The sequence below is a fragment of the Vigna angularis genome, chromosome 2 (genome assembly GCF_016808095.1).
Source record: "Vigna angularis cultivar LongXiaoDou No.4 chromosome 2, ASM1680809v1, whole genome shotgun sequence".
NCBI classification, from domain to species: Eukaryota; Viridiplantae; Streptophyta; class Magnoliopsida; order Fabales; family Fabaceae; genus Vigna; species Vigna angularis.
The window spans coordinates 46,895,513-46,908,193 of record NC_068971.1 but is presented as its reverse complement, the minus strand read 5'-3'; the positions used below and the strand labels follow the sequence as shown (position 1 = coordinate 46,908,193).

At 31.5% G+C, this 12,681-nt stretch overlaps 1 protein-coding gene across 5 annotated transcripts; it reads left to right on the top strand.

Annotated features, from left to right (window-relative positions):
• The first annotated feature begins 4,269 nt into the window (after nt 1–4,269).
• LOC108327782 (tropinone reductase homolog At5g06060) lies at nt 4,270–8,923 on the top strand. 5 transcript variants are annotated; one of them, XR_008247293.1, is made up of 5 exons: nt 4,270–4,413; nt 4,510–4,717; nt 5,491–5,558; nt 5,674–5,791; nt 7,420–7,818. XR_008247293.1 is itself a non-coding variant. In XM_017561485.2 (5 exons), exons 1-5 carry the CDS (start codon nt 4,319–4,321, stop codon nt 8,865–8,867), a joined length of 822 nt encoding a protein of 273 aa, XP_017416974.1. In that variant the 5' UTR covers nt 4,270–4,318; the 3' UTR covers nt 8,868–8,923. The 5 variants fall into 5 exon arrangements, 4 of the variants coding, with proteins under 4 accessions (XP_017416974.1, XP_052729722.1, XP_052729724.1 ...); XM_017561485.2 differs by lacking the exons at nt 5,491–5,558; nt 5,674–5,791; nt 7,420–7,818 and adding exons at nt 8,117–8,333; nt 8,418–8,524; nt 8,673–8,923; XM_052873762.1 differs by lacking the exons at nt 5,491–5,558; nt 5,674–5,791; nt 7,420–7,818 and adding exons at nt 8,117–8,333; nt 8,418–8,524; nt 8,670–8,923.
• The last annotated feature ends 3,758 nt before the right edge of the window (nt 8,924–12,681 follow it).

The following is a 12,681-nucleotide window of genomic DNA, read 5'->3' as shown; positions in this document are numbered from 1 at the left end:
GCGTCCCAAGCTTTAGTTTGATCCGATTGGTTTCAAATTCTGAACGGGTAAGTTTTCTTGTCTTAACCGTTCGTTCTTGTAAACATGAAAACCAAGTTCTGGTTGCATGAGCCCTTAGTTTCATTCTGAACGAGTTTGGTCTGTTGTTTTACTTTGGATCGAAGAGTCGTTGAGCGTTGAGGGTAGAAAGGATCGTAGTTCAGCGAACTGAGTCCCAGTCTGAGGGACGTACGTTCACGCTCTGAAGTAAGGGAAGCTTATTTAATTTAATTTGTATGCTGTTGAAATGTTTGAACGTTCGTTTCGTTGATTGAATGATTTTGATGCATGATGACTGATGTGATTGGATTGAATGAACGTTCGTTGAGTTACTAAATTAAAGTGAAGTATGATTATTGCGATAATTGACTATATGATATATGATGGTTGCCATGTCTGATGTATGAAATATATGAAACTTATATGATATGGATTGTATGAAGTATGAAAGTTGATTATGATATAAATGTATAAAGTTATGAAACTATATGTTAAGAAATGAGTTTGAAAATAAATGAGTTTGGTATGAAATTTCTCATATAAAAGTGTACGTTCGTTACTGAACGGTCATTGACCGTTCGGTTTTCCTGGTGAACCTAGTTGAAACGGGATTATTTCATTTGGAGAGAATCCTAGTTGAGGACGAGCGTCCTCGGGTGGTAATACTATGCTTGAGCGTTCGGCCAAGCACAGTTGTATCTGGGTATCCTATGATAAACTCAAAATTTATATATATATATATATAATGGTATATTTTCGTTGTTCGTAAACACTACTTCGATAGTATCTTATTATATTTATCAAGCCTTTTATTATAAGTTTAGTAGTGCTCGGTCTTACACCTAGCGCTCGTACTGAGTAGTGCTTGGTCTTACACATAGCGCTCGTACTGAGTAGTGTTCGGTCTTACACAAAGCGCTCGTGCTCGTTTCCTTATATAATCTATCTTGATGAAAAATAACATTCGTCTAACTTCAATAGAATTTTCTTCTCTGCCATGCTCGGTCATTTACTGGCATTCAGATTTCTTGATGTAAAATCAAATAAGTTAAATATCCATAAGCGTTCGATTTCTTCATGAGAATTCTTCTAAGTATTATTATTGGAATATCTTGAAGTGTCTGTATCGATTGATTCCAGCATAGAGTCGTAACCTTTGGCGAGGTCTTTTCAGCGTTCGGTCAGAGTTATCAAGAGTCAGTTCCTATAATTGATTCACTTTGTAATGAACGTTCGGTTCATTCGTTCCTTGCTATATCTATTACACTCGGTTTCTCTCTCAAACCGACAGTAAACCTCTCGGTCTTACTCTATTCTAGAACTGGAGACCTCTCTGTCTCGTTCCAAGCATTCGTCCTCGTTCTGAGTGAGGATAGAACGTTCGGTATTTGGTGTCTTTATAAACCTTTGAACAAAGATGAAATTTAACTTATTGGCAATAAAGATGAATTTGAGAAAAGTGATAATGAAAGATGGAATTGAGAATGATTATGAATGAAATAAGAAGAGAATGTGATATGAATGAAATGATGTGAAGTTGAACGAGCGTTCCAGGGAGGAACGACTCATGGATGAATGTTGGAATTTGTAAAGTATGACTGTGGGAAGCTAATGTTGGCTGTTCATCCTGATGTTTCGTGGGTACTCGTCCTCACGTAGAGGAGGGTAGGTCATGTGTGGAAACGGCAGGAGGTCCCGTCCTTAGGGGTACTTTGGATGAATAGGACTAACCTCGGGTGGCAACTGATGAGAGTATTCCAGTTACTACATCACCCGGGTGCACGAACGTCTGTAGCTACGCAGATTTCATACAGTCCGGACAGTCAGTCTAGTGATAGGCTTTGTATGATACATACGTTGAAATTTATTTGGTGTTGGATTATTTGAAATGTATGTTTATGCATGAATTAAATTACATAAGCTTACCCTTCGTTTCCTGTCGTGTCTGGTTTTGTACGTCCGTCCTTGTCATTGCAATGATCATCCGTGTGGATGTGAGCAGAAGGAGACGAGCGGCTGGAAGAGGCGCTGGAAGAAGAAAATTTGGAAGAAGTTGAAGCAAAGATAGAACAGTAGAACGTTCGATCCTTTGTCTAGTTAATGAGGTGGTCGTTCGATCACCTTCCCTTTCTTTAAGAATGACCGTTCAGTATTTTTTTTTTGTAAACCGTTCGGTCAGGTTTACTTATCTTGTACGACTTAAATTTGTAATCTTTTTTGTAAAGTCGTTCGGCCATGAGCGTACGATCGACTCTAGTGTAAGATTGATTCTGGATTATTATTAATGTGATTATTCTAATATATAGTTTATTGCTATATTTTTGGGATGTTACATTATATAATAATTATTTTTAAAATTATAATAAAATTATTTAAACATGTAAAAAAAACTTTTATATATATTACCCCGGACATGTATATTAAAATATTTAAAATAATATTAATTTTTATATATTAACTAATTAGAAATAATTCTAACACATTTCTTAATAATTATTATAAAAATTAACCATATAATTTATGGTTAAATGATCACGTAAAAATAGTTACGTTGCTAATTTAATATAATTATATTCTTAATAAACAGGAGTGGATTAGAGAATTTGATGACATTTGATATATTAGAAAGAGTTGCTTCAAAGAAGGGTTGAAAATATAATTTATCTATCCAATTTGGCTATGCATATATTTATATAATCTTTTTATATAAAATATAAAAAATAGACGACATCAAATTATCCATTTAATTTTGTAAGTAAATAATTATTTATCAAAATCTAATCAATTGACGCATTAATACGTAATAAATCAAAATTAAGTTTTTTTTCATAATTGATTTTATTTAATTCTTATATTATTAAATATTTTGAAAAATATATATTTAAGTTTGTTTGACAATTTTTCTATTGAAAATATTTTAAAAATTTATTTCTATCTTTTTAAAATATTGTTTTTATGAATGGATTAAATATCTGTCCATAAACAACTGTTAATACAAGAATTAAATTCAATTTTATTAAATAAATAAGTTCTTTAATGAATAAAATTATATTAATATTTTTTAATGTAATAATTTATAATCTTATTTAAGGTAAGTATGTGATTTAATATTTAGTATTAAAATAAAGTCAAGTTGAAGAACTAGAGAGTTAGGATAAATATGATTATAAAGTAAATAAATTCGTGCGAAAAATATAATTAGTATGAAAATTAAAGCCACCTGTGACCATTACTCAGAGAATTTGAAGATATATAATTATTATTACATAAATTCAGGTTGAGGAAATCATATATAATCAATTGGGATTATTAAATCTTTAGATAGAAAAGTTTTACATTAATTATTTGTTATAACTTTTCTATGATAATGCAACAAATAGTAATGACATAAGTGAGTGGTGTGATTTAGCCTAATGGTATTCTTTTAAAAGATGTTTGTGTGGTACTAATAAATACATAAAAGAATAATTAAAAATTAAATAATAGTATATACTAAAAACAGTCTTTCTTTTTCACTCAAACAAATAGTCTCTCATATTTGTATATCTTTTCTTTTTTTAAAACTCACTTTTTTCCTGTCTTATTTCTTTACTCATACAAGAGCGTTTTAATTAAAAAAAAAAGAACTTTTAATATAGAGAGAGACATAATTTAACAGACCATAAGATAAGACGTTTAATAATAATAATAATATAAGTAAATATAATCCTTCCACGTGCATTTACTTAATTAACGGCAGCGTGGTTCACATGATCTAAGAACAAAAACAGAACTCCACTTATTAAAACATTAAATTAAAAATATTAAGTGTGGTTTTAGTTTCTATATAATAAATGAAGAAATATCACAAAATGCCATCATATATAATTAAATGATGTACCAATTCTTTTTTTTCTTAAAATATTTTAGTTAAATATATGAAAAAAATATATAAGTAATGAGATACGAATCTCTCAAAATTACTTTAACTTTAAAAAACATAATTTCTTTTGAAAGAATGGTACATATTAGTAATAAATTTATCGTCTCTAATTATTTAATTAACTTTCTTGAAGTTGATGCAAAAGCAATGTAGGTGGGGTGCATTGCATGTGAAACAGCCATGCATGCATTTATTATATATATATATATATATATATATATATATATATATATATATATATATATATATATATATATATATATATATATATATATATATATATAAGCTTGGGATGGAATGCATCATCCTGAAAAACATAATCATAGTTTATTGTTTTGTGAGTGAAAAACAGTGGAAATGGCGGAGTTGGAAGAAAGCAGCAGTAAGAGAGGAGGAAGATGGTGTCTGAAGGGAATGACGGCTCTGGTCAGTGGTGGCACTCGTGGGATCGGGTTGGTTTTCATCTGAACGCACCTTCTCTTCTAAAATCAGTCTTCATTCTGCTTTGCTTTTCTTCTAATATTTCTTCGTCGGAAACTGTGTTACAGGCACGCCATTGTGAGTGACTTGGCCGCGTTTGGCGCCGCTGTGCACACTTGTTCCAGGACCCAAACAGAGCTCAACAAGTGCTTAGAAGAATGGCAGAGTGAAGGCTTTCAGGTCACTGGATCGGTGTGTGACGTGTCCTCGCCACACGACAGAGAGAAGCTTCTTCAGAAAGTTGCATCCATCTTCAACGGAAAGCTTAACATCTATGTAAGATAAATCTCTGCATAATTCCATTAGATCTAGATCCACTTTATTTTTTATTTCTTATTCTTCTGTGTAAAACTGTTTCTGCATAATCTTTTTTTAGTCATATATTTGCAATACTTTCAAATCAATCTGGTTACACCAACTATTCCTAATCTTCCTTTTTTATAGCAATGAGTTTTACTAGGGTCATTGATGAATATTTGATTCTTTTTGTACAGCTGAATATTTGAATGTATGGATTCATTAATTGAATATTGTGCATTAATTTATTTTTTATTTTATTAGTTTCCTTAATTAATATTTGAATTAATGCATTTATTAATTGGTCATTATGCATTATTTATTATACTTATAGAATCCATTTTTTAAATATCAAATTTTAAAAAATAAAACTAAAAGGACTGAATGTGTGTATATTAATCTGTACTTTTTTTTTTATGAGGAAAATATATTAATATGTAATTATTTACGGTGTACATCTTTGATAGTATTTGTCAGACCTCATTAAAAACGTACCCAAAATCACTTTGAGCGGACGTCAGGTGTTAAGCGAAGAAAATCTGGAAATCAGAAAGTGAGAGACAGGTGTGGGCAATGAAGTGGTCGTTCGTCCTTGACGGTGGTAGCAAAACTTAGTTTTTCAAAACTCACGCCACTCTCTGCATGCAACCTCTCTTCCAAACTCTGAAACTTCATTTTTCTCCTCCTTCTCTCTAAAAGCTTTTCCTTCTCTCTACAAAACACTCACTTTCTCTTCTCCGATCACCACTCAGGCACCGCTGGAGCATTCCCGGCGTCAAGAGCTTCCAGTTGAACCGATCAGTTTTTGGTTCTGAAACTGGTAAGTCACTTTCTCTTTAGAACGTTCGTTCTTCTTACACATGCGAACCCAGATTCTTGGTTTCATGAATAGGTCACTTTGTTCTGAGTATTTCTGTTTTTCCTGTTTGGTTTAGTTTGTAAGGGGTGATCGTCGAACTCTAAGATTTCAGTAGTGAGGAGATATATTTTTGCATTGTTGAACGTTCGGTCACGCTTAGAGGTGCATTGTTGAACGTTTGGTCACGCTTAGAGGTAAGGGAAACTTATATAATTTAATTGTATGTTCATTTTTACGTTCGTTGCTAATGAATGCATGTTTGTTGAGTGACTGAATGTATATGAAGTATGATTGTTGATATGTTTTGACTATATGAAGTATGATTATTTACTATGATATGAATGTTTGATTTTATGAAAATAGATGTTGAGAGATGAATTGATATAAAGAATTCTAGTATAAAATTTCCCTATGAAAGTGTACGCTCGTCACTGAACGGTCCTTAACCGTTCAGTTTTTCTAGTGAACTTGGTTGGAATTGTATTCTTTCATTTGGGAAGAATCCTAGTTGAGGACGAGCGTCTTCGTTTCGTAATACTGTGCATGAGCGTTCGGCCAAGCGTAGTTGTTCCTTGGTATTCGGTTATAAACTTAAGTATATCTATATGTATTTGTATATTTTCGTTTGTTCTTAAACACTACTCAAAAATAGTATCTTATTATATTTATCAAGCCTTTCTCCTATAAGTTTAGTAGTGCTCGGTCTTACACCAAGCGCTCGTACTGAGTAGTGCTCGGTCTTCCACCAAGCGCTCGTGCTGAGTAAGTGTTCGGTCTTACACCAGGTACTCATTCTCCTTTCTGAAAAATATATATACATATATATGAACGTTCGTTCAAACTCAATAGGGTTCTCCCTTTTCGGTGCTCGGTCTTCGACTGACATTCTGATTGTTCTTGATGTTTAACTTATTCAAAAGCTAAGTATATTTATTGACGTTCGGTTTATTCACCTGATTCAATTCTTTACCCGTATTTGAGGTTTTCACAGTGTCTGTCTTAAATTGGTTTCAGCCTAGAGTCTTAGTATTCGGCCTAGGCCTATTAGCGTTCGGTCTAACTCGGGAGTTAGTTCATTCAATTGCCTCACCTAGTAAATAAACGTTTGATTCCTAATCGTTCTTGAGAACTATTATGTTAATCACTCCCTTTCTTAAAACCAATGATTCCATCTCTCGGTTTTGATCCGTTTGGAACTAGAGACCTTTGGTCTCACTCCAAGCGTTCGGTCTGGTTCAGGGTTGATGTTTAACGTTCAGTATTTGGTATCCTTGGTGATCTTTGTACGAAGGGTTTAATTGAGATTATTAATAATGAAAGATGAATAGAATATGATATGGATGAAATGTTTTGGATTATGGACGAGCGTTCCGGGGAGGAACAGCTCATGAATGTATATTGGAATTTGTAAAGTATGAATATGGGCATGCTAAGTTGGCGGTTCATCCTGATGTTCCGTGATTACTCGTCCTCACGTAGAGGAGGGTAAGTCATGTGTGGGAACGGCAGGAGGTCCTAGTCCTTATGGTTAATTTGGACAGATAGGACTAACCTCGGGTGGCAACTGTTGAGGGTATCCCAGTTACTACATCACCGGGTGCACGAACGTCGTAGCTACACATAATTCATACAGTCCGGACAGTCAGTCTAGTATTAGGCTTTGCATGAACGAGTGATGAATTATCTTGTTTGGTTGATTGTGTGAAATATATGTTTATACATGAATTGAATTACATAAGCTTACCCTATGTTTTCTGTCTTGTCTGTTTTGTACGTTCGGTTGTCTTTCCGTTGCAATGATCATCCATGTGGATGTGAGCAGAAGGAGACGAGCTGTTGGAAGAAGCGCTGGAAGAAGAAAATTTAGTTGAGGTAGAAATTAAGACCGAACAGTAGAACCGTTCGGTCAGTATTATTAGTTTAGTTTTAAGATGATCGTTCGATCATCTTTTCCCTCTTATTTTGTAGGACCGTTTGATATAGTCTCTTGTAAATCGTTCGGTCGGGTTTGCTTATGTTGTTCGGTTTTAGTTTTCTTGTTTCTCTGTAAGGTCGTTCGGTCACAAGCGTTCTTTATTTTGTAAGACTGATTTGTAATATTAATCGATGTGATTATTCTATTATATAGTTTTTACACTGTATTTTGAGATGTTACAATATTTAAATTTTTTAATGTATAATTATCGCTAACATCATATATTCCTTTTGATTATTCATATGACAAAACACATAATTAATTTTATCAGGTATAAAAGTTAGTAGTTGAATTTAACAAATTATCGTGTAAAATTTAAACTATTCTAAAAATATTCATAGAATTAAATTGCTTAAATAGTGATAAGGACATACGGTTTCAAAAATAGTTTTTTTACCCATGAATGATTTTATATCTAAAAAGCACGTTGTTTGTAGGTAGAAATGAAGAATTATAAGACGTGTGAAAATGCTCCTAATTTGAGATGACAAGCCAGAATTTCATTTCATGAATGATAAATATGCATGAATTTGTGGTTCTATAGGTAAACAACGTTGGAACAAACCTCAGAAAACCAACGATTGAGTACAGTGCTGAAGAATATTCAGAGCTGATGACAGTTAATTTAGACTCATCATTTAATCTGTGTCAACTTGCGTACCCTCTTCTCAAAGCATCTGGAAAGGGATGCATTGTGTTCCTTTCTTCTGTTGCTGGTGTCACCAGCATGGGTACTGGATCTGTTTATGCAGCAAGCAAAGGTCAGTAATTACTACCAAACTTACTGCATATTTTCTCTCATGAAAGAAAGACAGTAACAATTTTTTTGTTCATTGAATTTTCAGCCGCAATTAATCAGCTTACAAAAAATTTGGCTTGTGAATGGGCAAAAGACAACATAAGAAGCAACTGTGTTGTACCATGGACCACCAGAACCTCACTTGTCCAACATGTAATTTCCTTCTTCCCAATTTTTATTTCTCATAGCTGTTTTTAACCAAAGGCTTAACAAAGAATTTATCGAATGTTGTAGTTAGAATTTGTTGGAATTATGAAAGTGTGTGTTGTGTTGAATAATATGTTCTACATTTTTGTAGCAGCTGCTCCAAAATCAAGCTTTTGTGGATGATGTGATGTCACGTACCCCTCTTAAGCGCATCGCAGAACCGGAAGAAGTGTCATCTTTGGTGACTTTCCTCTGCTTGCCTGCTGCATCGTATATCACTGGACAAGTTATTTGTGTTGATGGAGGAGTCACTGTTAATGGATTTCAACCCAGCATTAGAATTACTTGAACTTCTTTCACTTGTTTCTGTCAAACAAATCATTCTCATTTGCTTCCCTTTTTTTAGTTTGCCCTTACCCAGTAAAATGAAAATTTTACATCAAAAAGGCTTCGCTATTCAGAACTCAATAACTTATTTCATTTCGTTTTTCCCAACTTTGTTTTTGTACTTGTTTTTTTGTTATATATTTCCATTTTACTATTAATTATATAATTCGTTCGATTAGAGATTACAATTTGATTATTGAGTCCAATCATTTCTTACTATATATTTATATTTAGACCAAAAGTTAGTTATAAATTAGTGGTATATTTTAAAATAATTAGTTAATTTTACTTTTTATTTTGATCTTACTAAAGTGTTAAATTCTATCTTTTCAAGTTGAAAATAATAAAAAAATTAATTCAAATAATATAAAATAAAATTTATATTATTAAGAAGTACTATGTTTTTTATTACAAATATAATTATTTAAAACCTTATGTGAATTTATAATATATATATATATATATATATAATATGTTAGTTTTTTTATTAAATAAATATCAATTTAAGTTTTACATATTAAAATATAAAAAGTATTTAACAAGTTATTTATCATAAAGTATTTGACATAAAAATATAATTAAAAAAATGGTATAAAAAAATTAATACTTTAAATATAAGTTATTTTCATCTAATTTTTTGTTATGCTTTTGTTTGTTATGAGACTTATTTAATCAGTGTAAATAATATATAATATATAATATGTAATAATATAATATATATAATATAGTATATTTTAAGACAACTACTTTTTAGCTTTTATTTTTTATTTTATAACATTTAAATTTTTGATTTTTTTTATTCCTAAATTTTTGAAATCAACTACTAAATACAATTTTTTTTTACAAATATAATTATTTAAAATTTTATACGAAGTTTTATTTATATTTGGTTCACGCTATTTTTTTTATTAAATAATCTTAGTTTAATTTAAATGAAAAGTATTTATATATTAATTTAATAAAATAATTATAATTTTATATATAATTAACATTTTGGAGATTTAAATGAAAATTTTAAATTTGAATAAATAATAGTTCTATTTAAGAAATAAAATAATAATTTATTAGATATTAAATTATAGAGATGAAATATATTGATATTTTTACGGTAAATTAATTTAAAAATAAATTAAATAAATAAAAGAATAAAAAATTCGTTAGAGAAACAATTAATTAAAAGTTATAAAACAATAAAATAAAATATAAAAAAATAGTATGAGCAAATTAGTTTAAAAGAAAAATAAATAGATAAAAAAGTAAATTAAATTAGGTTTAATACCTAATTTTGTCCCTAGTTTGGTTTGGAAATCTCAATTTAGTCCCTCGCTAGAAAAGTAATTGTAATGGATCCTCACTTTTAGATTTCTGAGTCAAGTTAGTCCCTTCCGTTAAATATAAGCAAACGGAGTTAATAGAATGATGATGTGGCAGTAATTAGTGCTTAGGTGTCAAAACGCAATTGTGTGCGTTGCTTACGTGGTATTAAACCTAAATTTATATATGAAATGGCGAAAACCCGAGGTTCCTCGCTCCTAAAAAATCACATCCCCAGCCGTTACCGTACACCCTCACACACCCACCTTCACCTCACTCACACTCATTCTCACTCTCTTACTCTTCTTCTTCGTCTCGTCTTCGTCACCTTCGTTTCAATCACACCTTCTTTTTCGCCCAGATTGTCGCCGCGAAATCATTTCGACCGGATTGTTCTTCGACCGTAACCACTCCCAACAAACATAACCCAATCAACACACAGGGCAGAACAGATCCAGCATTCACCCCTCACACTCAGATCTCAGATGTACACAACACACACTCGTCATTTTCAATCCCAGTAAAACATCGAATCAGTCAATGCCAAATTAATCAGTAAATAAATAAAAAAAATGAGAAAAAGAGAAGGAATAATGCTTCGGTCCGGTGGTGATGCTGGAGACGAAAGAACCCTTGAAAGAGAAATAGGAGAGCCCATCGCGGCAGCCTCGGTGGTGGCAGTTTCCGCCTCTGTGGTGGCGGCGACTATGGACGGAGAAGGGAGAGAACTTCCCGCGTGCGACGAGCGACGAAGGAGGAGAGATTTCGCCTCGACTGGCGACGGCTCCGGTGGCTCGCGGCTGCCAGTCGGGTGGAGGTTTGGACGTGCGATGAAGACGAACCCCTCCCTGGGTTGCCGGTGTCGGAGAGAGCAGACGGGATCGGAGAAGCAGTGGCACGGTGCCTGGAGTTGACGAAGCAGTGGCGCGAAAGAGGCGCGGTGGCCGGTTTCGCCCAAGTCACCAACACCACCACCTCCTCCATAATAGCCATGGCCTCCTCGTCGGAGCAGGAATTCGCGACTCACTACCGTGCACAGCTCAATTCTTCAAATTGAGTTTCAATTTTGAGGGTTTTTCATTGTTGAGCCAATTCTTCACCACACACAATAAAATTTTGACTCTGAGTTACTATTCCCTAATTCTAAATAAAATCCTTTCTTTCCCAATTAAAAAATTATTTTTGAATAAAATTCTTTCTTTCCTAATTAACCAACACGTAAGCACATTTTTTTGACACATAATCAATAAGTAGTGCCACATTATTAACTCTGTTTAGTTATACTTAACGGAAGGGACTATTTTGACTCAAAAATTTAAAAGTAAGAACCAATTTCAAACATTTTTCTAAAAAGGGACTAAATTGAGATTTGCAAACCAAACTAGGGACAAAATTGGATATTAAACCATTAAATTATATGTATAAATAACAAGAAAATAAATATATAAAAAAATTAAAAAATAAACTAAAATAAATGAGTAAAATAACTTTTATGTAGTAACCAAATAAATATAAATAGATAAATTAAAAATATAGAATGATTAAAAGGTAGACTTTTAAAACACTTGTAAAAAAATAAATATAAAAATATAGATAATAAAATAAATTCTCTATTTTTTTATATTATAATAGATTAGGAATGGTAAAACGGATCAATCGATCCATTTTGGTGAAAAGTCCATTTGCCAAAAACATAGCTTAAAAATCTTAGACACTCCATGAACTATCTTAGACACTCCATGAACCGTGTACGCCCACTTTATTTTCATAAATTTGCGAACTGGTATCATTAATAATATGAATATATAATCATTACTTTTATATATTAAATTGAATTACTTTTACTATAGTTAACAATTAAAGCTTAATACATAATTATCTAAATTTTAATATTTTGACTTTTGTTTGTTACATGTCAAATTGTTTTAATATCTAAATTATCTTTTTATTTGTTTAAAAAAACATCTTTCAAAATTTTACCACAACAAATCTTCTATATAAACTTGTATCTTCTCAATTTCATACAAAATTAATTAAGTTAAAGCCATTGCATAACCAAAAAAGTAGCATAAGTTCAATTTTGAACTAAATAAATATTTATAATAAATAAAATTTTATAGAACTATTATTTATTTACTCCTAATATTACACTAGTTCGTATCTTCAATAATTAGAGTGGTACATACATTTTGTTTTCTTACTTCATATGTATTAACAAATACGAGATACAAAATAAAGTGATTAAATATAATAAAAATCATTATGATGATGAAAATAAATACTTGATAAGTAATACAACTAAATATAATGAAAAATACTTAAAACATCTATCAAAATGGTAGAGACTATTTTATGTAGTGATCACAGGAAAATTCAAACTAGATATAATTCAGGTAGTTAAGCTAACTAATGTCTAAGTTGTTTTACCCTTACCAAACCAATATTAACAACAAATTACAAAA

Bases quoted from the DNA above. Each gene is read 5' to 3' on its own strand.
- LOC108327782 (XM_052873762.1), top strand. From the start codon at position 4,319: ATGGCGGAGTTGGAAGAAAGCAGCAGTAAGAGAGGAGGAAGATGGTGT. The intron at 4,414-4,509 runs GTTGGTTTTCAT...ACTGTGTTACAG, and splicing joins GGTGGCACTCGTGGGATCGG to GCACGCCATTGTGAGTGACT. The intron at 8,525-8,669 runs GTAATTTCCTTC...ACATTTTTGTAG, and splicing joins GAACCTCACTTGTCCAACAT to CAGCTGCTCCAAAATCAAGC.